General features: G+C 40.5%; 1 protein-coding gene across 1 annotated transcript in view; it reads right to left on the reverse strand.

Annotated features, from left to right (window-relative positions):
* The window catches only part of Fbn2 (fibrillin 2), a 215,328-nt gene that overhangs the window by 96,447 nt on the left and 91,502 nt on the right, over window positions 1-27,379 (reverse strand). Inside the window, exons 8-14 of the mRNA XM_036205263.1 lie at window positions 23,166-23,291; window positions 13,753-13,905; window positions 12,430-12,642; window positions 11,244-11,381; window positions 3,788-3,907; window positions 2,749-2,874; window positions 1,460-1,582 (exon numbers count right to left, since the gene is read on the reverse strand). Of these exons, the coding sequence (XP_036061156.1) occupies window positions 1,460-1,582; window positions 2,749-2,874; window positions 3,788-3,907; window positions 11,244-11,381; window positions 12,430-12,642; window positions 13,753-13,905; window positions 23,166-23,291 (999 nt within the window). The remainder of the gene's footprint in view (window positions 1-1,459; window positions 1,583-2,748; window positions 2,875-3,787; window positions 3,908-11,243; window positions 11,382-12,429; window positions 12,643-13,752; window positions 13,906-23,165; window positions 23,292-27,379) is intronic.

A 27,379-nucleotide genomic window follows, 5' to 3' on the forward strand; every position in this document is an offset into this window, starting at 1 on the left:
GTCTAATTAATGTCTATTGTTTATTTGATTACCTTGTTTATTACTACTAATATTTAATTCAAATTAAGTGAAGTAAAAATCTACAAATCTATGATCAATTTTTGCAATATTTTTCCATGCAGAAATAGATGGTTTTTTTGACATTAATCTCAACATTTCATACTAACAAAATAAGCTGAGATATTCCTTGTCACCTTCAGTTCTCTGGCATTTATCACACGCTGCCCAACATGAAGTGGCGTTCTCAACAGCAGAAACACACCCCAGACACAGAACTGAGAAGTGATGGCCATTTCAAGTCAACTAGAGTCTGACATTTGTAGTGAGAAAATTGATAAAAAATAATTTCCAGAAGAGAAATTCCCACAGCGGAAGCTGCAGTCATCTTGATACATGCATTTAACTTCGCTAAGAAACCCTGAAACCATGAAGTGCCAGACTGTCATGCAATGCTGCATGATATAGAGAAATGCTGGTCACCTATCCTGTGTTAAATCTCAGTCAATTGACCTTGAGATATCAGGTCAAAGCTATAGCTTTTCTGCTTCATCTTATATATCCTTTCTTTTCCTAATTTTTTTTTTTTTTTTTTTTTTTTGCAAAGTCAAAGTTATTTGCTATGCATGAACTTAGTCCTGCTTTGTATTCCTACTATCCTGGAACTTCAGTGAAATCAAAGGAATTGGTAACAAATCTTATTTTATTCAGGTAGACTGGTGAAATTGAAGGCAGAAAACATTCATTGAGTTGATTTCCTCTGAGGGAGGAAACTGAAGTAAAAATAAAAGATTGCTTCCAAGATGAAACCACAAAATGCGTTCTGTGTTACAAAGTGCTGCCTGTGAGTATGAATATCATTGAGTGTCATAGATTTCCAGGAGGACTCTAATTTGGTTATTAAAATTATCACTGGAACTCGGTCACCAAAACGGCTTCGTAAACAAAATGGCTAATGAAAACATTCAAATTATGTCTTCACTTAATTAAATTATGATTATAAAATCATGATGTGTTTCCTAATGACCTGTAGATCAGTGCTATGGAAAAGATGTGATACTGTGCCCAAAGGATGTGACCCTAGAAAATCCAGGCCTGGGAATATATAAAAATGATGATTTTGCAAGTTTTTTTTTTTTTTTTTTTTTTGCTTACTTTTATTCATTTAGCCAACAAGCCGGAAGAAATTATTTCTGTATTGCTTTCTTCCAGCTTGATAAAATCAATCTGCCACACCCTTAATGTCTCTTGCATCACTGTTACTTTGCAAAGACATTATTGTTTCTCAGTTCACAGTGTATCTTTCCCCAGGAAGCTTTAGAAATCTGCCTTGCTGATCTAGCAGGAGATGTGAAAAACATGAAATTGAAGGAAAGAAAATGGAATTATTCCTGCATGACCCACAGACAAGAAAAGGATGGTTCCAATCATGGCGACTCTCTTATCTCAGAACTGTACATACCTGTGCAGTAGCGGCCGTTTGGTGCCAGAACAAAGCCTGGCTTGCATATGCATTTGAAGCTACCATCTTCATTGATGCACATTCCATTCAAACACATGTTGGTAGTTGTGCATTCATCATGGTCTGCAGCAGAAGACAGAGTGACTTTGACCCCTGGCCTCAAAAGAACCAAATCTCTCTCTCTCTCTCTCTCTCTCTCTCTCTCTCTCTCTCTCTCTCTCTCTCCCTCCCTCCCTCCCTCCCTCCCTCCCTCCCTCCCTCCCTCTCTCTTCCTCTCCCCACCCTCCATGATCTTCAGTCGAAATGACTTCACAGATGAATCCTGTCCTCGTGGGTCCTATTTCACTTTTTAACATCATTTAGCTTGTACTTTGAGATTATGATATCATGACATCATTCCTCCCCTCCTTTGCCTCTCTCCAAACCCTCCCATGTACCTTCTTTGCTGTCTTTCAAATTCATAGCCTCTTTCCCACTGGTTGCTGATATTCTTGGACCCATAAATACAACCTGCCTAGTTTGTATAATGTTGCTTATGGGGAACTGTTTTCAGGGCTGGGCATTGGTTCACTTCACCTTTCAAAACAAGAAAGCCTCATGCACGAAGACAACGGTGTGTGGAAACTGGGAGGGAGCTCCCATATGAATGGAAAGGCAAGGAATACATCTTATGTTTAGTTGCCGTTGAAACCAACCATATAAACATCAGTGGTGCCTTGTTTTCTCGAAAAGGTAACACGGTTTTGCTGGGTGTTAGGTTTGCAATGGAATTAATGGTAAGCCTCATTGCTGGTGAAGTGATCTGGGCTTCCCTTTGTGAATGTGTAAATTCCACATCTCTTTTGCCATCTATTGCTCAGGTAAGCATGCCAGCCAAAGACTACCGGCATGCCAAGCATGCCAACCAGTGACTGTGGATATCAACATTACCATATTCTCCCAAATTCAGAAAGAGGCTGCCTCTGCTCTATCCTATCAGTGTTATGAGCCTGGCATCTAAAATACAGCACACTGCCGAGGAATAACTGTTACTTATACTTAAATACGTACTGCACAGGAAAAAGATGAGCAGTCCTAAATCATGAGTTGTTGTAACATTACTAATGAACTATCACTTTACTCCTACAGTCAATGTGAAATGCGTCTGTATTTTATTTACCTAAGCTATGTGACCAGCTTTCTTTCACACATGAGGTGTGGAAGCCTTTGTAGAAATCATCTATGTGGTTCTAAATAAAAGGTCTATCCTCTAAAAACTGTCTTCAAGGGAGGAAAAAAAAATTCCATACCGACACAGTTTTTCCCATCTGTGGTTAATTCAAAGCCAGCATTGCAAATGCACTGGAAGCTTCCGTCCGTGTTCACGCAGCGGCCATTTTTACAAAGAACTCCATTCTGGATGCACTCATCGATATCTGAGGTGATTAAAGAGAGTCAGACAGTATTCCTCCATAGTGCTTGTCTATAAAAACAGTAAGACAATGCACACCACTTGAAATACTCGCTGTGTTTTCACACGATACCCAAGATTGTGTTGCTTTCTCAGCGACATGTTTGTCCCTCACTAGCTTTTCTTCTTGCACAGAAAGTGTGAGCAATTCTACATACCAGTTAGGAGGTGAAGGGGGAGTGAAAGCGAGAAGGAAATGGGGTGCAGTGAGCTTAGGAGTGGGGAGGAGGAGGAGGAGGCTGGAATTATGGATGCGGCCATTTTGGGCCTAATGGACGAAGTCCAACGAGAAGTCGGAAGCCAACATCAGGGAAGTAAAAGAGGCCACAGGGTTCCTGGGTGAAGAGCAATATAATAACCGCAGGAGAGAGTCGATTCAGGCAAACAAGTGCCCGTGGATGAAGAGGAAATGAAAAGACAAGTGAAGCTGTCTGGTAAATGGATTTTGAGATGAGTCAGCAGTGAGGCAGGTTTTGGATGATGGTGGTGGCGGCTGAAGCGAAGAGGCTGTGACAAGGTGTGATGTGGTGTTGGATTGCGAGTGGGGCTCAAAGAAAATGGCAGTTGAAAATGACTATAAATCTGAAGCTCAGTGAAGGGGAAATGCTGGCGTTACCAGGAGGAAGGAAGCTGTGCTGTCAAGGCAAAGAAGGCAGACTACAGGTTTCTGAAGCCAGATACTACATTGCCCGGGTTCTGTGTGCCCACACAGTGCTTGTGTTTAAAGGGAGATTCTCCAAGGGCGTTATAAAACAAATCCACAGCGTAACAGCGCCTAAGTAATTCGTGTCTCGTTTTAATACGTTTCCTTTGTCTTCCACAGCCCTGCTGACTCGATGTCATTGCACTGAGTTCTGTGCGCAGAAACCCTGCTTTACCAATGCATGCTTGCTTTGTAGGAGTCCTCTGGAATCCAGCGTGGCATTTACAGTAATAGGATCCAGGTGTGTTAACACAATCTCCATTAGTGCAGGGATTTGATGTGCATTCGTCAACATCTGTGAGGAGCAAAAGAAACCATTACAGACGTCACTCAATTTGTAGAAATGTTTGTTTAAAGTGCATTTAGCCTCCCAAACTTGAGAGAGGGCCAGCCCATGGTAATAGTCTAAATAGTGGAGTATTTATAAATGAATGAAAATTCCTTTCTTCAAATATACAGTCCAATGTGAAGATTTACAAAAATGCTTATTGGAGAATTTGCTTTAATTAGGAAATAATGATTTTTTTTTTCAACTGGAATAATGCCCAGTGATTAAGGGCACAGGCCTTGGAAAGCAACAATGTGAGTTCCAACAGACTATAACACTCAGTAACTACAGCAATCTAGGTAAGATAACAGCTTAAGGCTTTAGACAATGTCACGAGAACATGAATGGTTTCTAAAGATTCACATGCACGCACACACGCGCACACACACGCACACACATGAACACTACATGTGGTCAATACTGTTAGTTTTAAAGACTGGACTATGGACTTTCTTTGTTACTGCGTTGTGGACTCATCTATATAAACACAACTAGGTATTCACCGAGGCTTTATTTTGTAGTAAAAAACAAAAAACAAAAAACAAAAACAAAACAAAACAAAAAAACATAAAGTACGCAGACAATGAAAACTGATTAAAAATCTATTTTTCCCCCCATTAACTTCAGATTTCTTGCAGGTCTTAAAATTGGCACTGAGGATTTTTCTCACAGAAAATAAAATCTTATGCAATTACTATCTGCTTGGAAAGACGAGAAAGCTGAAGGTTTCATGTAAGGTCTCCTAAGGCTCAATTAAACGGGACTCCATTCCAGAGCTTTGGGTGTATAAAACCAAAGACTAGGATGACAATTCTGACCAGGCAAATCCCAGGGAAATCACTTGTGCCAGTGGAAGCTGAATTTGTCTTCCCTTAGCGATGGCCCCTGAATAACTTAATGAATGCTGCCAGGTCAAAAAGCTGGCGTCATGGTTAACCATCACAGGTACACCAAGAAGCCGTTAGCCTTGCAATTACAGTTAAACTGGAGAAAGCCACAAGGTCATCAACTCTCGGGGTGACCATTTTAATAAAGAGACTGTTCCTTCCACAGATGTTCCTGCCCCAGGACTGCACTCTCTCAAACACACCAGCCTCGTTTATATAAACTTTCAGAGGGAGTGCAATTAAACCCTTTCTGGTAAAAAGAAGTGTGGAGCAGGGAGGGGGGCGGGGAGGGCAGCAAAACAAAACCTCATGGTGAATAAAATGAAGACAACAGAGTATAACAGGATTAAATGCTTTTTCAATTCATGTCAAGGCCCTTGCAGCCCATTAAGACTCACTTACATTGACACTTTGGGTGGATAACATCAATTCTACTGAGCCAAAGGAATGAAGCAGAACGGGAAAGAGAGAGTTCAGAGCATTAGCAAGCACATAAGTAACAATCAGCACTTTCCACTGTGCAGTGATTCTCCAGTCTGCACTGTGGAGAACCACTTCGTTTATCTAGATGGACATTCCTGAAATCCAACAATTAAACAGGGTCCAGAGATGGATCTTGACGGAAGTCCCACTGTAAAACTGCTTACATGAAGCATCTGAGAGACCACACACCCACCATCTTCTTTCCAGGTAACAGTCTGGGAAGCCATGCAAACTGGAAGAGTCTACAGTGCCACATCAGCATGACTTTCTCCCTTAAGGACCTACACCCATGGCTTATTGTTGCCATGGCAACTCTTCCCACCACCCCGTCAGTCATTCAGTGATACAAGAGCTGTCTCCTTAGTCTTCAAGGGTCCAGACAACAGACAGGCTGTTATCTGTTCATTTATTTTTATTTCTTCATTGGCAAATTAACCAAGTTGCTTTATAATTCCAGGTGCCTTTTAAACCTCATTTGTTGCTTTTTTGTTTGTTTAACAGGATTATGATTTTTGTTTTGTTTTGTTTTTGAGGCAGGGTTTCCCTCTGTATAGCCGTGGCTATCTTGAAACTCACTCTGTAGACCAGGCTGGCCTCAAACTCAGACATCTGTCTGCTTCTCCTGGATGCTGGGATTAAAGGCATGCACCACCATGACCAGTTGAATTATGATATTTGACTGAATCATTTTTACCTATTTTTTCTAGTTCTGGGGATCAAATCCATGGCCTTATGCATAGAGACAAACACTTCATCATTAAGCTCCATCCCGAGCTGCTAGAGATTTGACTTCAGGACAGACAACCACAAGTCACTATCACTGTCTTCTGAATCATGCATTTCCTGTCTCTTCTCTATTATGTGTCTCACACTCCAGTACTGCAAAGTGATCACATTTATCTTTTGAAAGGGGTAGAAATAAACAACGACCACAGTCACTACACTGTGGCTTCTTCTATGACTCCATTAAGAACTGAGTGATATTAAGAAGAACTCATGGAAATCTTAGATTCCTAAAACAAAGGAAAGAATTGTGAAAGTATTGATTATTGAAGTTGTTGAATTTTGAGACACTATTTGAGTTTAAAAGTTTATCCTTGAAAAAGTATTTTATATATCAGTTTAGAAAATAGTTAATTTGAAGAGCTCTGTATTACCCATGGCAGAAAAGGAATGCATTGATTTCCTATTGTCCTATCATGAAATGATATGAAGTAAAATGATTTTAACAACTGTGTGAATCAGACAGGCACCAGGTATTACAGAATTTCATGCTAAGAGTCGAACAAGAAAATAAGAGGAACATGGTGAATAAATGTAACTGCTTTCAGGCTATAAGGGTGATTCTCCTAGAAGATTCTCAAAGGTTTTTTTTTTTTTTCCTTTTTTCTTTTCTAATGCTTAACATAGTGATTTCTTTATGCTTTAGCAAGTATCTAACAGAAGTTCCCAAATATAATTGGCAATTTGTCACACCTGAAAACACTGGCACATTTTAAGGAGGTACCATTCTTATTCTGGCTACTAGCAATATTAAATATTAGTTAAGTATTCAGCCAGTGTTTTTCTAAAATGCTAATTTGTTCCTCATGAACTCCAAATGATTAAAAGCTGACACCAAAAAGAGAATAGAAGGTTTAGAAAGACCAAAAACTTACACTTTTCCTGAAAATGTGCTGCAGTATTAAGCTATGCCTGTGTGCATTATAATAGTGTGAAAGAGAACCATGATGAGGTTTTTCATTGTTGATGGATTGAGTGATGAGATCCATCTATACCATAAATGTGTATATCTAAGCAAACTGTAGAAGATCTAGGACCGTCTATACTGTAAATGTGTATATCTAGGCAAACTGTAGAAGATCTAGGACCGTCTATACTGTAAATGTGTATATCTAGGCAATCTGTAGAAGATCTAGGTCTGTCTATACTGTAAATGTGTATATCTAGGCAAACTGTAGAAGATCTAGGTCTGTCTATACTGTAAATGTGTATATCTAGGCAAACTGTAGAAGATCTAGGACCGTCTATACTGTAAATGTGTATATCTAGGCAAACTGTAGAAGATCTAGGTTCCCCTAACATATTAAACCACGTTGATATATAATTCCAACACCACATTAGGCAGAGATGATAAAAAGTATGACAAGAACCCTTCCTTCCTGGGGCTTAACACATCAGGCCCTTCAACGTTAAACTTGAAACAAACTCATCTCCTGGGCATCTGTCTGAGTGTGGACTATGGACCATCTTCAGGTGAAGATAGCAACACTCATGCCAATGGCTTTCTGAGGGATGAAGTTCAAAGAATGGCATCTGTAAAGAGAAGTCAACTTGTACAAATCAAAGCCATTAGCGAGGCTCCATCTGGCCTTTCTAGGCATGAGTCTAAAGATGGGCAAATAGGTACACCTGTGACTCTTATCTAAAAGTACAGTGCATTTCTACAGTTCATGACCATGGGCTTCAGGACTCAAGACCTAGAAGCCCAAATGAGGAACCTAAACAACATGATCAGAAGGAATTTTCAGTATCTGTACAACACCACCTGGAGTGGGTTGTGTTTGTCTCCAGTGGTTCAGAACTTAGCAGGGGAGAGGAGATATGCTGATTATGGCATTCCTTAACCCTTCCAAGGAAATTCTGATTTATCCAGCTGGCAAGGGAGCAGCTGCCGTGGAACCTGCTTCTGAGTTAGAGATCTCTCATGGTCTTCCTTTCCACTGTCATGTCACATGACTCCTAAATCAAATAGATAGAATGTAGGGACTCAGCCCTTCCAAGACTACCTTTTAAGTGTGAGAAAATGGCTTTCTCGCCAAGCATGATAGCATATGCCCTTAATCACAGCACTCGGGAGGCAGAGGCAGGCAGAGCTTTATGAGTTTGAGGCCAGCCTGACCAAAATAGTGAGTTCCACGGACAGCCAGAGGTACACAGTGAGACTCTGTTGTAAAACAAAAAAAAAAAAGAAAAGAAAAAAAATGAAAATGTGTGTGTGTGTGTGTGTGTGTGTGTGTGTGTGTGTGTGTGTGGAGAGGGAGAGAAAGAGAGAGAGAGAGAGAGAGAGAGAGAGAGAGAGAGAGAGAATGAATGAATGAATGGTCTCTGAATTCATACATGGCTCAAGACCAAGTTGAGGATTCTTTATAATAACCACTGTCAAGATCTAGTGTAAGGGCTCCTGGAAGATACTGGGATTTTAGGAACACGATGAAAAAGTTTTTTCACAATCACTTGAAGATGTCACTGCCTTCTTCACTGTGTGGACATTTTCAGTGACAGGGCAAAGCAATGCTTATGCCTGAGCACAAATGAAAGCCACATTGCCAAGGACACATAGCACAGTAGAGCAAAGAAAAGCCATGTTGAACAAGAGCATCATTTGCAACAGTAAAAACTGACCATACTAAATCCTGAGCTGTGAGTACACTTGCTAAAATCTCTGAGGAAAGTAATACATATAACACACCTATGCTGGCCGAGAGCACAATGGTCTCAGAAACACATGGCAGTAACATTCTCTATAAGCCATGTTTTGTCACAGAATACTAGTTTTCCTTGAAGATGAGCTGATGAAAATTACAGTTCTTCAAATGTGTGAATTTGTAAGACATTTTCTTGACAAAGAATAACAAGAACCTGTCTCTTTGAGGAAATAAAAAAGTCTAGTTGATATTAAGCTAAAATCCCAGGCTTAAAAGGGCAGAATTAAAAAAATACTGCCAATTTTTAAAAATTTAACAGAGTTTCTAATGAATCTGAAGGTGATAATATCCAGTGTGTGTGTGTGTGTGTGTGTGTGTGTGTGTGTGTGTGTGTGTGTGTGTGTTTTAATAATGGTGAAATATCTTGACTGTGGAACAACTTGTAACACAGGGAGCCATTCAGGTTACACCTGATGCACACTGCAAAATTCACCCAACATATAAAACATGCCAGTGGACTGAACACATCACTCAGAGTTTGTTGATGTTTCCACATTGCAGGAAGCTCTAACAATCACTGCTTACTAGCCTTGAATGGAATAGCAGAAAATACCCACAATTATCTAAAAAAATCTTCAAGACATCCCTCTCCTTTCTCAAGTATTTGTCTGACTTAAAATTGAGTTTACTGTATTTTTCAGCTAAAACAACTTATCACAGCTGACTAATACAGACACAGAGAATATTGCTTTTTATTTTTGCTTTAGAAAATATGCTTTCATTTATTTCAGAATACATAATTTTTATATATGTGGTACTTACATTGATATAGATATTTATATTGTTATTTAAATTTGCCTTAAAATTTATCTTTATACTAAATTACATGTGTGTATGTGTCTGTGTGAATGTGTGTGTCTCTGTGTGTGTGTCTGTGCATGTGTGTCTGTGTGAATGTATGTCACCTGTATGTGAGTGGTTGTGGTGACCTGCAGAGGGTGTCAGATCCCCTGGGGCTGGCATTGTAGGCAGATTGTAAGCCCCTTGTCAAGGATACTGAGCACCAAATGCAGGCCCTCTGCAAAAGTAGGAGTAATCTAAACTGCTGAGACATCTCTCCAGCTCCTGTCATTATATTATAAAAGATTTTACTTATGGCTATTCTCTGTGTGTCCATTCATGTATGCAGGTGTGTGTAGAAGCCAGAGGATGACATCTGTGGTGGTTTGAGTGAAAATGGCCTCCACAGGCCCACAGGGAGTGACACTATTAGGAGGTGTAGCCTTGTTGGAGGAAGTGTGTCACTAGGGGTGGGCTTTGAGGTTCTAGAAACTCAAACCAGATCCAGTGTCATTCTCTCTTCCCACTGCCTGCAGATCCAGATGTAGAACTCTCATCCCCTCTCTAGCACCATGTCTGCCTGCATGCCACCATGCTTCCCGCCATGATGATGATGGACTAAACTTCTGTAATCCAGCCCTATCTAAATGTTTTCCTTTATAAGAGTTGCCGTGGTCGTGGTGTCTCTTCACAGCAATAGAAACCGTAACGAAGACAACATCCTGTCTTCCACAATTACTCTCCTTCTTCTTTTCCTTCTTTTCCTTCTTCTTCTTCCTCTTCCTCTTCTTCCTCTTCCTCTTCTCCTTCCTCTTCTTCCTCCCTCCTCCTCCTCCTCCTCCTCCTCCTCCTCCTCCTCCTCCTCCTCCTCCTCCTCCTCTTCCTCTTCTTCTTCTTCTTCTTCTTCTTCTTCTTCTTCTTCTTTTTTTACTTTGGAGACAGGAAATCTTCCTGAACCTGAATGTCCCTGACTGGCTAGACTCATTGCTCAATAGGTCTCAGGGGTCCTCCTGTGTCTGCCTCCCTATTGCTGGGATTGCAGGTGCATACTCCTCTGAACACTATTTCTCCTGCTTACTCAGTTAACACTTTACCAGCTGAGTCATCCCCACACCCCTGTGTATTTGTTAGTCAGAGGCAGGTGGATCTCTGTTGAGTTTGAAGCCATTTTGGTCTACATAGTGAGTTCTAGGACAGCCAGGACTACATACTTAGTCTCAAAAAACTAAAAGAAGGAAGAGGAGAAAGAATTAGTTAATGATTACAGCCATATAGTCATAGCCAGCACTTTTTAAGAGTTTGAATCAGCCAGGGACCAAAATATTTGCAAATTTATAGTTAGCATTGCCACTTCAAAAGGACTGGAGACTGCTGTTTTTAAAATACATTCCCTTTTAAAAACATAAGGATGATCAACTCTATAAAGAAAGGAGAGACAAATTATATTTAGGGAATGAGAGAATAGGGAATTCTTCACATGATTTAGGTCAGCAACCAGTTAAGGGGTCCTGGGATACAGAGAGCAGCATGCACACCAGAGAGACAGCACACAAATTAGTTTCACTTCAAAAGACCTTAAAAAAAAAATCAAATTCTGTTCCATTTGTTCTTACAGTCTAGCAGCTATGTGAAAACGTAGGAAGGCTTAAGGAATTGTGAACTTACCTATGCAATCTCCATTTGCATCCTGCTTGTAGCCCATGTTGCATTCGCATCTGTAGCTAGAAACAGTAGGTATGCAGCGTCCATTCAAACACAGGTTGGCGTGGTGCTTACATATGTCTATTGTCTGGTTGAGAATTGCTATGGGAAATTATGATGTAATCAGACTTGGTTGTGACAACGCGTACTATTTACTTGCACTGATTTTTTAGAAGTTTAATAGAAATTAATTAAGTGTATATCAGAAGCCTGCATTACCCTGTATTTTATTAAATTATATTTTCCATTTTGGAGGTGTTTGAAGTGTGTGTGTGTGTGTGTGTGTGTGTGTGTGTGTGTGTGTGTATGTACTTTGCTCATAGTCTTTCTCTGTTACCTTCATATTGTATTAAATTTTAATATGGAAGATCTTAAAAAAACAAATACTTGAGACACATGGCCACAAGTTGTGCTTGTTAAGTCACACATCTGGAAACTCTGCTCATGTCTTTTCAAAAAAAATTTCAGGAATGTTCTACCATACATTTGAGAGTGCTCCATTTCTTTTTCTTTTTTTGGTTACTTGCTGAATATTTAGATGTAGCAAATAGGCAGTGTGCCAGAAAGAATAAACATAACACCGTGGGACGTTATTAAATATTATTATCAAGAACAGAGCTTTTAAAGAGCAAGCTCAAATGTCAAACAAATGGACGCCAACTCTGCTCTGAAGCCCATACTTCTCAATTGCAAGCAATTGGACAACAATGGCAAAGCATAAGGGAAGACAGACGTGTGTGTTAGGCTATCTGGAGAGGCTTCGTGCAGGGCTGACTTTATCCCATCGGAGACTCAGTGTTAGGAAACAATCCAAGCAGTATATGAGAAGGGCACTGGAACAGGCCAGATGAACGAGAATCCAAAACATGCTTTCCAGTGACTTCATCTAGACCAGATAGTCTTGGACTCACATTTGTATTTTCAAAAAGCCTAGGTCATACACATTCTTTTGTTCCAATTTATTAAAAGGGTTGAAGAACAGATGAAATGCTTTCCTATCACATTTTCTTAAATTTAGTATTAGTATATTTTATTTTTATTTTCTCCTTTCTTTTTTTTGGAGCTGAGCACACACACATACACATGTTTGTTAATATAGTATCACTTGAGGCTGATAACTCAAGAATCTATAGGAAACATGAGCACTTACTTAGTCCAGTGATGATGGGTCCCTGTCCTCCGGCACCTACTCCAGCTCCCCCAACACCAGGAGAAAAGCCATTGCCTCCAGGGATGGGGAGGAAGCCAGTTCCTCCCGGGCCATAGCCATTTCCGTTGCCCCCAGGTCCTCCAGGTCTAGAAACTGAACTCCCTGGAATGCCACCCATTGGAAGGCCATCCAGGCACAGTCTACGATATTCCTCTATAAGAAAAAGAGTGTGGTTAAACACAAACAGAATTCTTACTGCATCATAAAAGCAGTTGTCATAGATCATTTTTAGTTTACTTATTCTATACAATATGGGTCACAAGGTTATTTTCTCGTTAAATAGTTTCAGTGTTGTATATTAACAAGAACAAGGTATAAGTGTTTCAAAAATATTTAAAATTCACGTTCCTCATTATTTTAACTGACTTACACAAAGAGCCCTTTGTGTGTACCTTTTTACTTTACACCCTAGGCCTAACTTATAAAATTCCAGGCATAACTATTATTGCAAAAAATTTACATGAGCAGGTGGGAAGCTTTAGGTAACTCATTCTGCATGTTTGGTTTTCCTTGAATTCTCATCAGTATTGTGTCCGTCCCAATTTGCATCTGTTTTCTTCATTTTTAGGGAATTGTGTATGAAGATAGGTTCAGAATAATGTTTTTAAAATAAATTTTAGCAGTAGACTTATCCAGTAGCCTTCAAATCTTTACTTAGTTGTGTGAATATCAAAATCAAGTAAGAAGCAAGGCTATAGCAACTGCCTTATTTTCCTAATTATTCATGGAATTAGGGCAGTATATTAGAGATCAAATTTGGGAGTGTGTTATGGCTTCATGCTTTTGAGGGAAATGAAGAATGTGTCTCATTTTTTTTTCTCTGCAACTGCATATATAATATGCCTTTACAAGTAAATTTCAGAAGCTTTAATTATTTTTGAGTTTTAGAATTCCACATGGAAAAAGACAACAGAAAAAAATGTCAACATATTCACTTATGGATCCTTAATCATGTTTTCCTATTTGTGCTCTAGCTAACAAGAGGACTTCTTGTTCATCCTAAGGGGATTTTTTTCCCAATGGAAACTCACTGATAAGGCATAGGATATGAGAGGGATTAATTCTCAGTTCTTGAGAAACGAGAGAAACGACTCTAAAGGACTGATAAACTACAAGGTGACGGTAATCCAAACAACACACGATTTGCTTCAAGAAGAAGGGTGGAGATCACTTTACTGTCTCTTTAACTTGGTAAAATGTTAACTTTACTATGTTATTGTCTTAATACTGTTGGTGCCAAGGTGACAGGAGCCTGACACTCACCAGAACCTCTGACAGGACAGGCCTCAGGAATGGTCCCGATGCCCCAGCAGCGGCCAGGCTCGCAGCAGCACTGAGCCTTTGCCATTCGGCCCGGGAGTTCCTGTGCACAGCGGCCATTCACCAGGCCAGAGAAGCACGTGCCCATCCTCTGATCTGAAGACATAAGGGAAAACAGAAGATATAGTGAAATTACCTCTGGTTTCTACACCAACCATTTGCCATGTTAGGCAAACACAGGAGAGGTGAATTGCATTGATTTAATATTTCTTATACCAGCTCATTCCTTTGTCTTTTAATTTTCACACATCTGGTCATTGCTTAATCCATGTGTTCATCAAAGATTTCTTTAAATACTGATTCTGTGATATTATTCTTGAATATGAAAGCAAAAGACATGCAAATCTGAGGCAAGCTTCAGTGACAAGCCAAATAGGTCTGGTGCTCAATGAACAGTGACAACCTAATCCCATTCTTCATAACCTTGTTTGGGCTTCATCAAAATACTTTTTTAAACAAGAAAAGAATGGGGTTGTGCTATGTAGCTGAGGCTGGCCTAGAGCTTTCTATGTATTTCAGGCCAGAATCAAACATGACCTACACATGTTCTGCTGTCTGCTACTGAGATCTATGTAGCTATTTGCTTTACAACAACATCTAACTGATGGAGATGCTGATTTAAAGATCAATCAGGAGCCTGGTGGTGGTGGTGGCACATGCCTTTAATCCCAGCACTCAAGAGGCAAAGGCACGTGGATCTCTGTGAGTTTGAGGCCAGCCTGGTCTACAGAGCAAGATCCAGGACAGGCACCAAAATCTACACAGAGAAACCCTATCTTGAAAAACAAAACAAAACAAAACAAAAGGATCATTCAGAAGCCACCACAGAGGTCGATGTCTGAGTACATGGGCTGCAACTGTACAAAGAACAGGGTCCGAACTGACAAAAGAAGAAGAAATTGCAGAGGCCAGTGTCACAGGAGCCCTAAGGTCACTATGAAAGGACTATGGGATTTGAATATGTCTGGGATGGTTTCAATTAGAGAAAAGATAATAGCTGACATTTTAAAGATCTTGACTGTGGTGGGAATTATCAGAAGAGAAGGAAGCGCCATCAAGAGGGCACAGGAGTCATTCAGGTGAGCAATGACTTTGATGAGGGCAGTAGCTAGGGCCATGCTGTATAGAGCATTGGGCAGATGCATGCTGTGAATATGTCTTGTTCTGATTGGTTGATGATAAAGCTGTTTGGCCAATGGCGAGGCAGAATAAGTTTAGGCGGGACATTCAAATTAAAGAGAGAGAAGAAGAAAGGAGATTAGGAGAGATGCCAGCCCGCCACTCAAGGAGCAACAAGATGCCTGCAGACAGGTAATGCCACGGACATGTGACAACATGCAGATTAATAGTAATAGGTTAAGTTAAGTAATAAGAGAGGGGGATTTGTGGTTGGTATGTAAAATGAATAGGAAATTTCTTACTAATAATAAAAAAAGAAAAAGGTATCATTGAGTTTGGCAATTCCGTTATGGTAAGGCATTGGTATGCTATCTGGAAGATTTGGGGTAGAAAAGTAACAAATCAAATTTGAGTCTAACAGAGGTCATTCTGTCAGCTGAACTGAGACAGAATCAGGGTGGCAGGTAACACAGGAAGACAAGTTTTAGTGGTCACAAAAGACTGTCAACTCCCAACCACACTGGAATAAAAACCCAGATGATGAGCAAACCTGATGTACAACCACCCGAATGAAAAAGTTATGTCCAGTTAATTACATGCACTGGCATTTGATCAAGATCCTTTGTCAAAACAAACAAACAAACAAGCCCCTGGGGTTGTAATAGACAGCTCAGACAGCCCTAGAGCTTACTGTGGAGCCCAGGGAAGCTTCATGAAATCATCCTTCCCCAGCCTCTGAAGTGCTAGATTATGGATGTCTACCACTGTGCCTAGTTATCAAGAAGTAATCAAAGACATTTTCTCCATGATTGTAAAAAGGTACAGGACAATACTCAGGAGCATCACACCAATGAGGCAAACAGAGAGGGAGAATCAGTTTTCTCCACAGACAAGCTTCTTGACAGGCTATACGGTCTCAAGTGGTCAGTCCTAAACACAAATAAATATAAGCAACACTAAATGGACTCAATAAGTTAGGCATACATGCACATGTGTAACAATACTAATTGAAGAAAAAGAGGTCATCAATCTGAGGGGGCCATGGGAGGAGTTGGAAGAGGAAGGAGGGATACAAATGGTGTAAATACAGTACTCATGAAATTATAAAAAAAAATCATTGCAAATAATTCCAATCATACATACAGCTGACATTCTTTGCATTAATTACAAAATCTAACATAAATACATCATTTCCGCGAATGGTCCATAGCGATCTCGGATTGCTTCCAAGCCAGCTTGAAACAAATGAGTTGGCTTCCAAACAGCCAGCAGGAAGTGAAATGTATCCTTTTGATTTCCAATAGAGGCTCAGCTCGCTGGAAAGCAAAGCACCGGACCTGCTGTACGCAGGGATGCTTACAGCCACAGGAGACACTAAAACTCTTAGGAGCTGGGTTTAAACAGTTTGTAGCTGGGAGTAATATCCTAGGTTAACACCTATTGTAAAGTGAGTCATGGGAACACATTTTAAAATATTCATTCTAGGAGCCGAAGTCTCATATGCTTAGCTCTACTTGATTGCTGTACTTCTCATGAACAAGATGTAAATTAAGGTAAGTAAGTCCTGAACTCTTAAAAATAATCCCTCAAACTATATATATAAATATAAAACCAATGTTATATAACCACTATAACCAATGTTACCAGGTAGGATGGAAACATGAAATTTGGCAAGGCTTCTGCCTGAAAGAGATTGTAGCATGTTTGAAAACAAAATCAAAATCAGGAGTCAGGAGACCTAGATTTACTTCCATAACTGTATTTGAACTCTTCTTACTCATGGATTGGAGCTGGTGGGAAAATGCAATAAAACAATAGGCCCCCCTGGCCATGTGGTAGATTGGCTACCTCAAATGCCCCTCTTAATGAAATTATCCTGAAGAGTACAAAAAATCGTATGGATAAACAGCACCCTGCTGACACGAAAGCCAAGATAAAAAGGAGCCCCCAAGTGAAGTGAAGATGGGCGTCTTGGGTTTCACTTTTCAGCTTCTATTAAACTACAGATTTTCCAAACCTCTGTTACAGCTTCACAAGGCACAGAGCATACAGAACTGGAAGTCTAGGTCCTATGCACCATGGTAGGTGCCTCAAAGACCAGTGTCTTGAGGGCATGAGTGATACAGTGAGGGAAGTGAAGAAACATGACTGTCTCTATGTTGGAGCTGTGGGAGAAGGAAGCAGCTGCTTCTTGAGAATTTATAACCATAGGCTCTGAGCACGTGCCTTTAATCCTATCACAGGAGGCAGAGATCCATCTGGATCTCTGTGAGTTCAAGGCCACACTGGGAACAGAGCCAGATGTGGTGGCACACGACTTTAATCCCAGCACTTGAGATCTCATATCTTTCCTTGGGAAGGAAACATGCCTTTAATCCTAGGAAGTGATGATAGGAAGCAGAAAGGTATATAAGGCGTGAGGACCAGGAACTAGAGGCTTTTAAGCAGTTCAACTGAGACCATCATGGGTGAGGACTCAGAGGCTTTCAGTCTGAGGATTTGTGGAAACAGAATCTGCTGAGGAGTTGGTGAGGTGAGGTTGGCTGTGGCTTGTTCTGTCTCTCTGATATTTCAAGAATTTACCCTAATATCTGGCTCCAGGTTTTTCTATTAAGACCTTTTAAGATTCGTGTTACACACTAGTCTACGGTTTGGAAATCTCAAGGTAGTGTTGTAACACGCACCTAGGAAACCAGGCCATCTGTGAGAGGGCATAGGCAGAGAGGTAGAACTATAAAGAAAATAATAAATATTTTCACAAACTACATGATTACTCTCCTCTAATAACAGCAAAGAAACGGCGGACTCACTTCTAATCCCTTGAATCAAAATACACAGACTATTCTAACACGAGGTACAGAACAGTGGCATCCATGGTTAAGGTCCACAAAAAGATATACTGTAAAGGAAGCCAGTTCAATTTGGTCCAGTGTGCGTCTGTAATTCCATGGTCCTTACAAAGTGCTGCAGTAAAGCATTTTATCAAGAGAGGAGACATTCAGAAGAGCTCTGTCAGAAATGAAAGCTGCCCAGGAACATTATTCATTACAGCAAGGACTTATTGGGGCCAAAGTCCAAGAAAATCCATACTAACATGGTCCTAACACCTGGTGTGCACTCAACTAGACTGACACATCATAAGTAAGAAGAGTACATTGTCTACTCCTCTAGGCATCCCCATACTTGTTAAATTCCCAAGCAGGCTTTGCAAGTCTTATTTACCACAGTCCCCAGAAAGAGGAAACAATTTACCTCCTCTGAATAAATTGTAAGTCTTTATTGAAACACAATTGTGGTATGATCATCAGAATGTGCCTCATGGTTTGGCACTTAGTCTAAAGTTGATTGAAGAGAACTAGTGACTAACAACAGGGTGTGATGAATGATGAATCCTTGGTTAGACTTGGGAATGGCAACCTGAAGTATGTATATCTGTAGTGAATGATCTCTACTCACTAAAACACAGAGCAGAGGAGGTTAGCCCTGGTCAGAACACTCACAATAGCTGGTGTCCTGACACTAGATAAACATCCACATTTCTGATGGCCTAGTTCCAGCTTGGGTTACTGTAGATTAACTCCACAGAACTGTCTTGTCCTAGGATACTTTTATGCAAACTACCTGTTGACATTTTTCAATAGAAACTGAACTAGGAACAAAGGAAGAAATTGAACCACAGTGGGAACCAGGCTCACTTGCTTCCCTTGAGGTAGGTAAGATTCTTCCTTGTCTCGTTCATCTTTGGGCACTCATTCTTAATCACTGGTTTGCTTTTTTTTATACAATTGTGAACTAGTTACCACACTGGTCATCCTTGACATGCCTTCTAGCTTTTATAAAGAAAAAAATCTTTAGGTATTTCGGGTTCTTCCTCAAGTGTTTTCTTGCAAATGTACCAGAAATTAGCACAAAATGTAACACAGAGTGCTACATATTATACATACCATTACTACATTCTGAGTTTTAAAGAGCATTCAGTAGCCATCAAACTAGGTCACTGAATGATGATCTTTCCTTTTGACTGACTGGCCCATTGATTTTCATGCATCAGCCTTCTTTGAACTCTTGATAGACACTCACTGCATTCAGGATGTACTTGCAGTCAACTCTAGCATCAGACATAGTCTCAACCCATCCTTTTAATTTTATTGCTAACCAGTCTCTTACTCAGTTCTTTCCCAACTAAGCTCTGCTCAGTGTCTCCTGAGCCCTTATGGGACACTTTCAGCACCCAGTTGCTCACAGCATTCCATTGTTTGGCCAATCCTATTCTTCCACAGGTCCAGCTCCTATGTACTTACTAAGATCTACACTGGTGCTCAGCTCCTTGAGGATTTTCCTTCCAATGTTATGCGTGTGTGTGTGTGTGTGTGTGTGTGTGTGTGTGTGTGTGTGTGTGTGTCTGTGTTGCACATGTGTGTGTGGGATACATGTACATGGGTGTGGACATACTGGATGGAAGCTCAAAATTGATAACAAGTGCCTTCCTGGGTTGCTCTCCACTTTACTTGTTGAGCAGAGTTTCTCACTGAACCTGGGGATGGCTATTTCTGGCTAGTCTGACTAACCTATTTGCTCAGGGATCTCCTGTTTCTACCCTCTGAGTGCTGGGATTACACACAGCAGTCACACCTGCCTGGCTTTCTATGTGGGTTGTGGGGAGCTAATCTCTGGTCCTCATACTTGCAGAGCAAGTACTTTGTTCATGGAGCTGTCCCTCCAGTGTTCTCCTTTAGAATTTTAACTTTGTCAACATTTAAAACATTTTTGTTATTATTCTGTACATGTGAAGGTTAGAAGACAACTGTGTGGAGTCGGTTCTCTCCTCCCACCTTTATGTGGGTTCTGGGGATCAAACTTAGGTCACGAGGCTTGTATAAGTATTTTACTGCTGGGCCACCTTGCCAGCTTTAGCCTTTTCTTTTGCCTAACAGTACACAGTACTTTGAAAATATTTAGCAGTGAGTTACTTCCTCCCTCAAATGTTGCCCCCCCCCCCCTCTCTCTCTCACACACACACACACACACACACACACTTCACATTATATTTTCAGGTTTGTATTCTCAGGACATTCCAGGTGACACCGTGCAAAAACACATGTAAAGCTGGAGGGAAATGCATTAGAATGCTGTTACAACATCACTTTCTGTAAGAATTTCTAAGCGTTTTATCTCTTTTTCTAAACTTTTCTTGCCTCTGATGGGGCGGAGGCTAGCTAGCTCTGAGAGCACCAAGAGGCAGCCGCCATTGCCTGCATCCAGCTTGCTCTCTGCGGCTTAAACATTCATCACTTATTACTCCTTGTGCCAGTCATTCTTCGCTGCCTGGATTAAATTGTGGAAATGAGGTATTAATGATGCCCGAGGGGAGCAAATTCCAAAATGACACAAGGTTCATTAAATAACACTATTAAAATGCTTTCAAGTGACATGACACGTCAACTCTTTTCAAAGGTGGCATATGTTAGTTTCTAAGTTAATTTTTTTTTCCTCGATTTAAAAAAAAAAAAAAACTAACACACTAGGTAAAATTAAGTTAGGATTTGTCTTCCTAATTCAGCATTAAATGAAACGGGAGGGCTACACTATTTGAAAATTAAAATGATTAGCGGAATGCTTCTGCCCCATGAAACTCTTGTCTGGGGGGGAAAAGGCTCAGTCACCTGATGCTTTCTACTGTACTGTAGACGCGGCATACTGACTCTGTTGGCTTTCCTGTGACACTGGAGGAGAATGGCGTTAACTAGGACAAGGGAGCAGGGCCGATGAAGCAAGTGTTGCTCGCTCTCGGAACAGAGCTGCAACAGCACAAAGCTGCATCCCAAAGACCGTTCTGAGTTTATCCCGCTCAGCATCATTAGCGTGTACACTATGCACTTACAAAACAAACAGCCGAGGGGGATCCACATATTCATGACATGACAGTCTATCATAAATAAGTTCAACCTAAGAAAATATGCACTCAAGACTTTTAAAACTCAAAAACCTCTTACATGTTAAAATGCTGTATTTGGTCTCCCCCACCTCATATATGGAAACATATACTTATTCAAAATACAATGTGTGTAATTTTTTAAATTAAGCTGTTTACTTAATTTTAGCACGAGCTTTCTAGTTTCTGGGAGTCATTTTTCACTTTTCTATTTTTGAGGTGCCCTCCCTCTGTCTACTGGGATGGAATGATTCCTCTTAGAGGAAGGGGATTTCTGGAGGCCCAGGACTCAGCATCTGGAGTCAACCTGTGAAGTATCAAGGTCCATGACTCAGCTCTGCATCACCTTGTCCATCAGAAAGCCAAATGACACAAAGATGTCATTAACCAAATGAGACTCCTACACCCACTATGGTCTCATTCACACATTTGGTGGTTTTCCCATTCACTCAAATGCATGGACTCCAGGAAATGTGCATGACGTGTGACACAAAGCCTGAGATCCAGGAGGCTGACTAAGGCAGGAGCCCAAAGTCTGGCTAGTGGGAAAAGCAGGGACACCTGTGAGAGGACAATAGAGCCCCAGCTACGGGACCTGGGTCTTGTGGGAGGGGGGCGCTCATTCATGAGGGGCTCATTCATTTCATCCAAAAAGAAAATTGAGATTAGGTAGGAGTGGCTGTTAAAAAAAATTCCCAATTTAATCCTCAAAGAATGAGTGAGCTTTGATGTGTACGGAACAGAAAAACCACAATAATGCAGGCAGAGGAGTCTGCAGGCAAACAAGGCAATGCTATCACACTTCACAAGGAGAGATGTACATGTAAGGTTGGAAGGAGGTGGTTACAGATGAGCCCTGAATACAAGCTCAGTGAGGACTTGCAAGAGACAAACAGGCTTTTTTAATTTACTGGAAAAAAAAAAAAAGAGAAGAAAGATAATGAGTCTATAAACTCTGTGGTGAAGTGTAGACATATCTACCATTCCTTATTTCTCCTAATAATAACAGTGAGCATAATGGGACTATTCTATTGACCACTCTCTCTAGTGGAGGTGGAGAGAGACCAGCAGCTTGCCTGAGTCCTAACAGATCTGCAGGTGAGACTGAGGTTGAGCAGTGCCTCCCACATCCTGTACAACTGGTGATAGCTGTGGCTGTCTCTGTCACCGATGTGTCTATCCTGTGTTCCTATTATCTGTGATAACAACCCAGCCCTCTGATGGCAGAACGTACACCTTCTTACTCATTGATGGATGACCATAGCTAGTTTAGTGCCTAGTAGGTAGATAGCCAACAAGTGGTTTCAAGCCATAGTCCTTTATTGATGGTATGAGATTTTCAGTTTATCTTCTTAACTCTGTAGTTCTAGATCGTAAACTGATTCACTTGGTACTCGCACTAATTCATAGACCACCCCCACTTCCCCAGGGAGCTACTGATACACTAACTGCCAGACTGGGGGAAAGCCTTATTATCCCACATGTTCTTTTCGCTGGACCATGAAACTCTATTCTTTTGGGCACTAGACTAATCTCTCTGATTCATCACTACATAAATCTTGAGTGCTGCTATAGAGATTGTTCATACTTTTCCCTCTCTTTGCAACTATTATCAGCTCAATATTGGAACTGGCCAGGATGAACGCTCAAGGCAAGGAATGTGAAGAAAGCTAACTATAATATGATTGTACATCAAAGGGCATTTCATAATCTCTGGGCACACACGACAAAAGCCTAAGGCATGCTTCCTGATGGATGTGCTCCATGTGGCTGCAAAGTACAGCTTCGTCTTTTTAAATAGGGCAGACCATGTAAATATATTTGGCTTTAATTTGAATATTGCTTGAAACACAAAATTTGGGGTGCCAGCACCTCCTTTGTAATAAGTACTTTTTACCAGAATAAACAAGCTTAAGCAAATAAGGTGGTCTCTGTGTTCATGATTCATAGCAACAAAAGAACCTTTAATTACTATATTCCAGTTCCCCAAGCAGATTTTTTACATCTTTCTTGTGCTGTGCCTGCAATGCTAGGCAACAGTTACATCCTGACCAAATCTTCCTTCCAAAAAATGATTTTGACAACACAAAACGAAGCCAGATGGCTCCCAAAAGCGAAGACTTTACAAACGGTACCTGGTCTATCAACCCTTCCCATGATGCTAACTACTGCTAAAGGCTGTAGAACAACCCTTTCATTCATTTTCCCAATGGTTTCATAATCGTTACCATCTTCATACCTGTTCGGGCTGTCCTGTCATTATAAAGAAGCTGTGCGTATTGTACGTTCGAAATACAAGGCTTACCAATGCACCGGGAGCCATCTGTGGAGGTTACGAAGCCGCGTGGACAGACACAAAAATAGCTTCCCACGGTGTTGGAACAGTCACCGGTTTCACAGACCCCAGGAACCACACTGCACTCATCGATGTCTAATCAAGGGAAGATAATTGAGAAAGGCCTTCATTAAACAAAAGGATTTAAAAACTATGAGAGCACTCACGGTTGATTAGGTCAGATCATGTAACCCTGAAGATACTCTTGTTTCAGGCCCTAAGGAATTTCTCACACATATCTATGGGAACTGAGTTGAGAGTCGCCTCCCAGGACAGCAAAACAAGGCCAACTAAAGCAAAGCTCTATATAAGCCCTTTCCCCTCAAATGCAACTTAAACTGCAAATAAGATGTCAACGTTTTAGTTCCTACACTACACCAATGAGAGAATTATACTTCTGGAGCCCTTCAAAAAAAGCACACATACAATTACCTTTTAAATATGTAATAGTTAAATATAAACATAGCTAATTTTAACAATCATCGGAACTAACAGAGGGTATTGGATTATCTTTTCCCATTTGGCTTTAGGATGTGCTGTTGGTAAGTGCATTTGGATGTGGGTACATTTGACATTCTGGGAATAACTTCAATTTGAAACAATGTACAACTGAGGCACCGGGAAGGACCCACTTTTCCTACTGCTGCTCTTTGTGTGTATCCACTCTGCTTAATTCTGGGAATGGACTGCTTCCTTTCACAGGCAAGAAAGTATGCTTTTTCTTAAATTGACCTAAAGCAGGAGAGTCTCCATAAGCTTTCCTGTACTTCCCTTTTAATCCCAGGAGCAGGAAGAGGTAAAAAGTCAAACAAAACTTCAGTTAGGCACACTGGGAGCTCAATGTTAATCCCTTTTACAAAGGAAATGAGCCTCTGGGAGAAAACCCAGGCAGGGATACCCAATTGCTGGCATTGTTAGCAAAGACATTGGTGTAGTAAAGACCACTGAATAGAGGAAGCAATTATAAAAGTCATAAACATAATTACTTAAAATCAAAGTAAATGGGAACCTTTTGTTTCTTTTATGTTCTTGTCCTCTTGTGCTGTATACATTCTTTTAGAATGTCTCAATTTGCAAGACAGGGAAAATAACTGCATTTTAATTATAAATGAGAGGGAAAACATTTAAGCTCCCTAATTACACCCCTCCCCCTGAGCTTCAGGGGTCTCTGCGAAAGAAGAGGTAGGAAGACTGTCCGGGTAGTGAACTTTCACAGTCAAACAGTATTCCCTGGCAGTACACACAAAGTTCCCATGAACTCACAGGGGCTGTAACAGCATGCACAAGGCATACCTCAGGCAAAGCTAGCCAAAATCCCAGCATACAGAAGGGAGGTGGACATTAAGGCCCACCCTTAGCTGAGGAGCAGCTGATGACTGATGGCTGCCAGAGGAGGGAGAGCCAGCTTTCTTTAGGGATGTGGTCCCTGAGAAGCTAGCCTGAGTAGAAGGTCCGACGTCAATACACATATGGGCAGCACAGAGGAGACTCCATGTTAAAAACAGAGCAGCTGCAGGGGTCAAGTAGTGAGGGAGAAGGAAGAGATAGAGGGCAGAGAATGGGGACATTTGATCAAACACACCCCATACAAGTGTGAGATTCTCAAACAATCAGAAAGCAATTAAAACTACGAAATGGGAAATATAAGAAATAAACGATTCAAAGTTTTAAATAAAAACACATAAATGTACCCATCTCTTTTTGATATCCCACTATTGATGCACTCATTACTTTTTGCCTGTTTATTCCGACAAATCATCAGGTTAATGAGTTGTATCACAAGCAACCATTAGATTTTTTTTTAAATCACCTTTGTACATTCTTCAAAAAAGAAGGTTAATATTCAGACATCCTCTCAACTATTATCTTCATTTGAGATTCAACAGCTGCTGAAGGACAGAGGCACAAATCCACACCTACCAATCCCCCTGGGAGATCAGAATTCTAACACGAATTGCCTACACAAATGAGGAGCAAATGTGTGATGTGGAAACAGCACTCCCATCAGCCTTCACCCAGCAAAGTGAAACCATGTGTGCAAATTAGGACCCGTTGCATCCTGTGCAGCCATCTTCATGCACAGTTGCTTTCATGCAATGGAGAGTAGCACAGATACGAAGCAGGAGCCATTAGACGGCAAACAGCAAGTTTCACCATAAATGGCCTCTCCCCAAGGAAGACGGAACAGAGAACGTTATGAGGTGAAGTAGTCGGCACAAATGGAGGACTGAACCTGCATCCTGTTCTCTTCATTGTCCAAAATATCAACAGTCCAAGAGTTTGGTTAGTTTAGGATTAATGAAAACTCTTAAATACTATAAGATCTCATGGCCTTCATTGGAACACTAACTTTTATTTGTAAGCATTTCCTAATAAAGAATCTTTTTTCTTTTTTGTCCAGAATTGAAATGTGAATGATGTTTGACATTTAGGGGGAGTATTTTTGAAAGAAATATCTGGATATAGAAATACAGGTTGTTTTCTAGTTTGTTTTCAGTTGTGATACAACTTGGGGCAAAAAGTTGTTTGCTTCATTTTACAGCTTATAGCCCATCATTGAGAAAAGACAAGGCAGGAACTTAAGGAAGGAACCTGGAGACAGGAACTGAAACAGAGGCCACGGAATAGTGTGGTGATGCAATATTACAAAAAAATATCTCTTACATTCAAATAGAAGAGACTGGAGCTTTTGCTGGAGCTCATAGTCAAAGTTAATAATAGACCTTGAGATCACTTGAGACTGCTATCTTACTGTGCACTCAAATAGTTTGCTTGACTTGCTTTTAAGAGAACAATGTAACAGTCACACTTACATGCCTTTGGTTTCCCATGCAATCAACTTTTACAACCTAAGCTAATGCACAACTGTAACCTTAAATTATATACTCTTCAATACCCTTGACACAAATATTGTGTGTACATCATTTGCTGAAAGCAGCAAACACAGAAGCTGAAAGCAACTTTCTAAAATCTAACATATAAAGTTGAAAGCAACCATCTATGGATATTGGCTGATAAATGATGATGCTTGTTATCTGGGTCAGTTGGGATCAGTGGTAGCCAGTGACTTAATCCCCTCTAAAACTCAATTAAAGATTTATGTAAAGTATCCTCTCCCTTCTCCATATGATGCTTCCTGTACAGTTCAATAAAGACAGATCAAAGCCCTGTGTGAGGGACAGACGCAGGTTCAGACTCATACAACTCATGCAGGCACAGATTCACACTCATACAACAGACAGACAGGAGGCAGGAGATACCTGGTGCATGAAGTGGAGGATCCAAATCTGGATTCACTCTTGGTTAAATGACGCCAACGTGGCCTTTTTTTCTTTCCTTAGTTCAACATCAGTGCATTGCTGGGGACTCAGAGATGATCATCAATACACTCTGCCCGTGCAGATTAAGAAAGCTGTTTACTACCTTCGCCCCATGGCTTGCTCCAGGTGTCCCTTTTTCTACCACCTTGAAACACCTGCCCAAGGATAGTACCACCCACAGGGGACAGGGCTCTCTCACATCAATCAGCTAAGAAAACGCCCCACCAACTTGCTCATAGGCCGTTCCTCAAACCAAGTGTCCTCTTTCCTGGTTGGCTCTAATTTCATTAAGTTGATAAAAACTAAACAGCATGCTATGACATTCAGTTTTGAGGTTTTCTATTAAAACATTCATTTTACAAAATCTCTGTTTATTTAGAATGAGATAGAAACCTTAAAAGGTTAAATTTCAAAATAGATACATGCCACAAACAGTGTCAGGAGGCTGAGGGTTTTATATAAAAAAATGATTTTTTCCCCCAAATAGTCTTAGGCAAGTTACTCTTCAAATTGTAAGAATTAAAGAGATAGGTATAAACAAAGCAATACAAAAGCAACAACAAACAAATAGAATCATGATGGTCCAGACATTTTGCATTTCAGTATACAAATGCCTAATAGAATTTAGCATTGACATTTATGTTCAGTGGACTAAATACACATAACTCTCTTACTAATTTGTTTCTTCAGGAACCTATGTTAAAATCAGATTTGAAAGGAAGTCCTATATCAATGAACATCATACACTGCCTTAGTATAGACAAGTGTATCTAAGGGTGCCTGGTCTATTCAAAGGAAAAAGGAAAGCCATTTCTGCACATCTATTATGCTTCCCCCACATCATCTTGAACGTTTTGAATTTTT

This window comes from Onychomys torridus, chromosome 13, assembly GCF_903995425.1.
Source record: "Onychomys torridus chromosome 13, mOncTor1.1, whole genome shotgun sequence".
Taxonomy (NCBI): domain Eukaryota; kingdom Metazoa; phylum Chordata; class Mammalia; order Rodentia; family Cricetidae; genus Onychomys; species Onychomys torridus.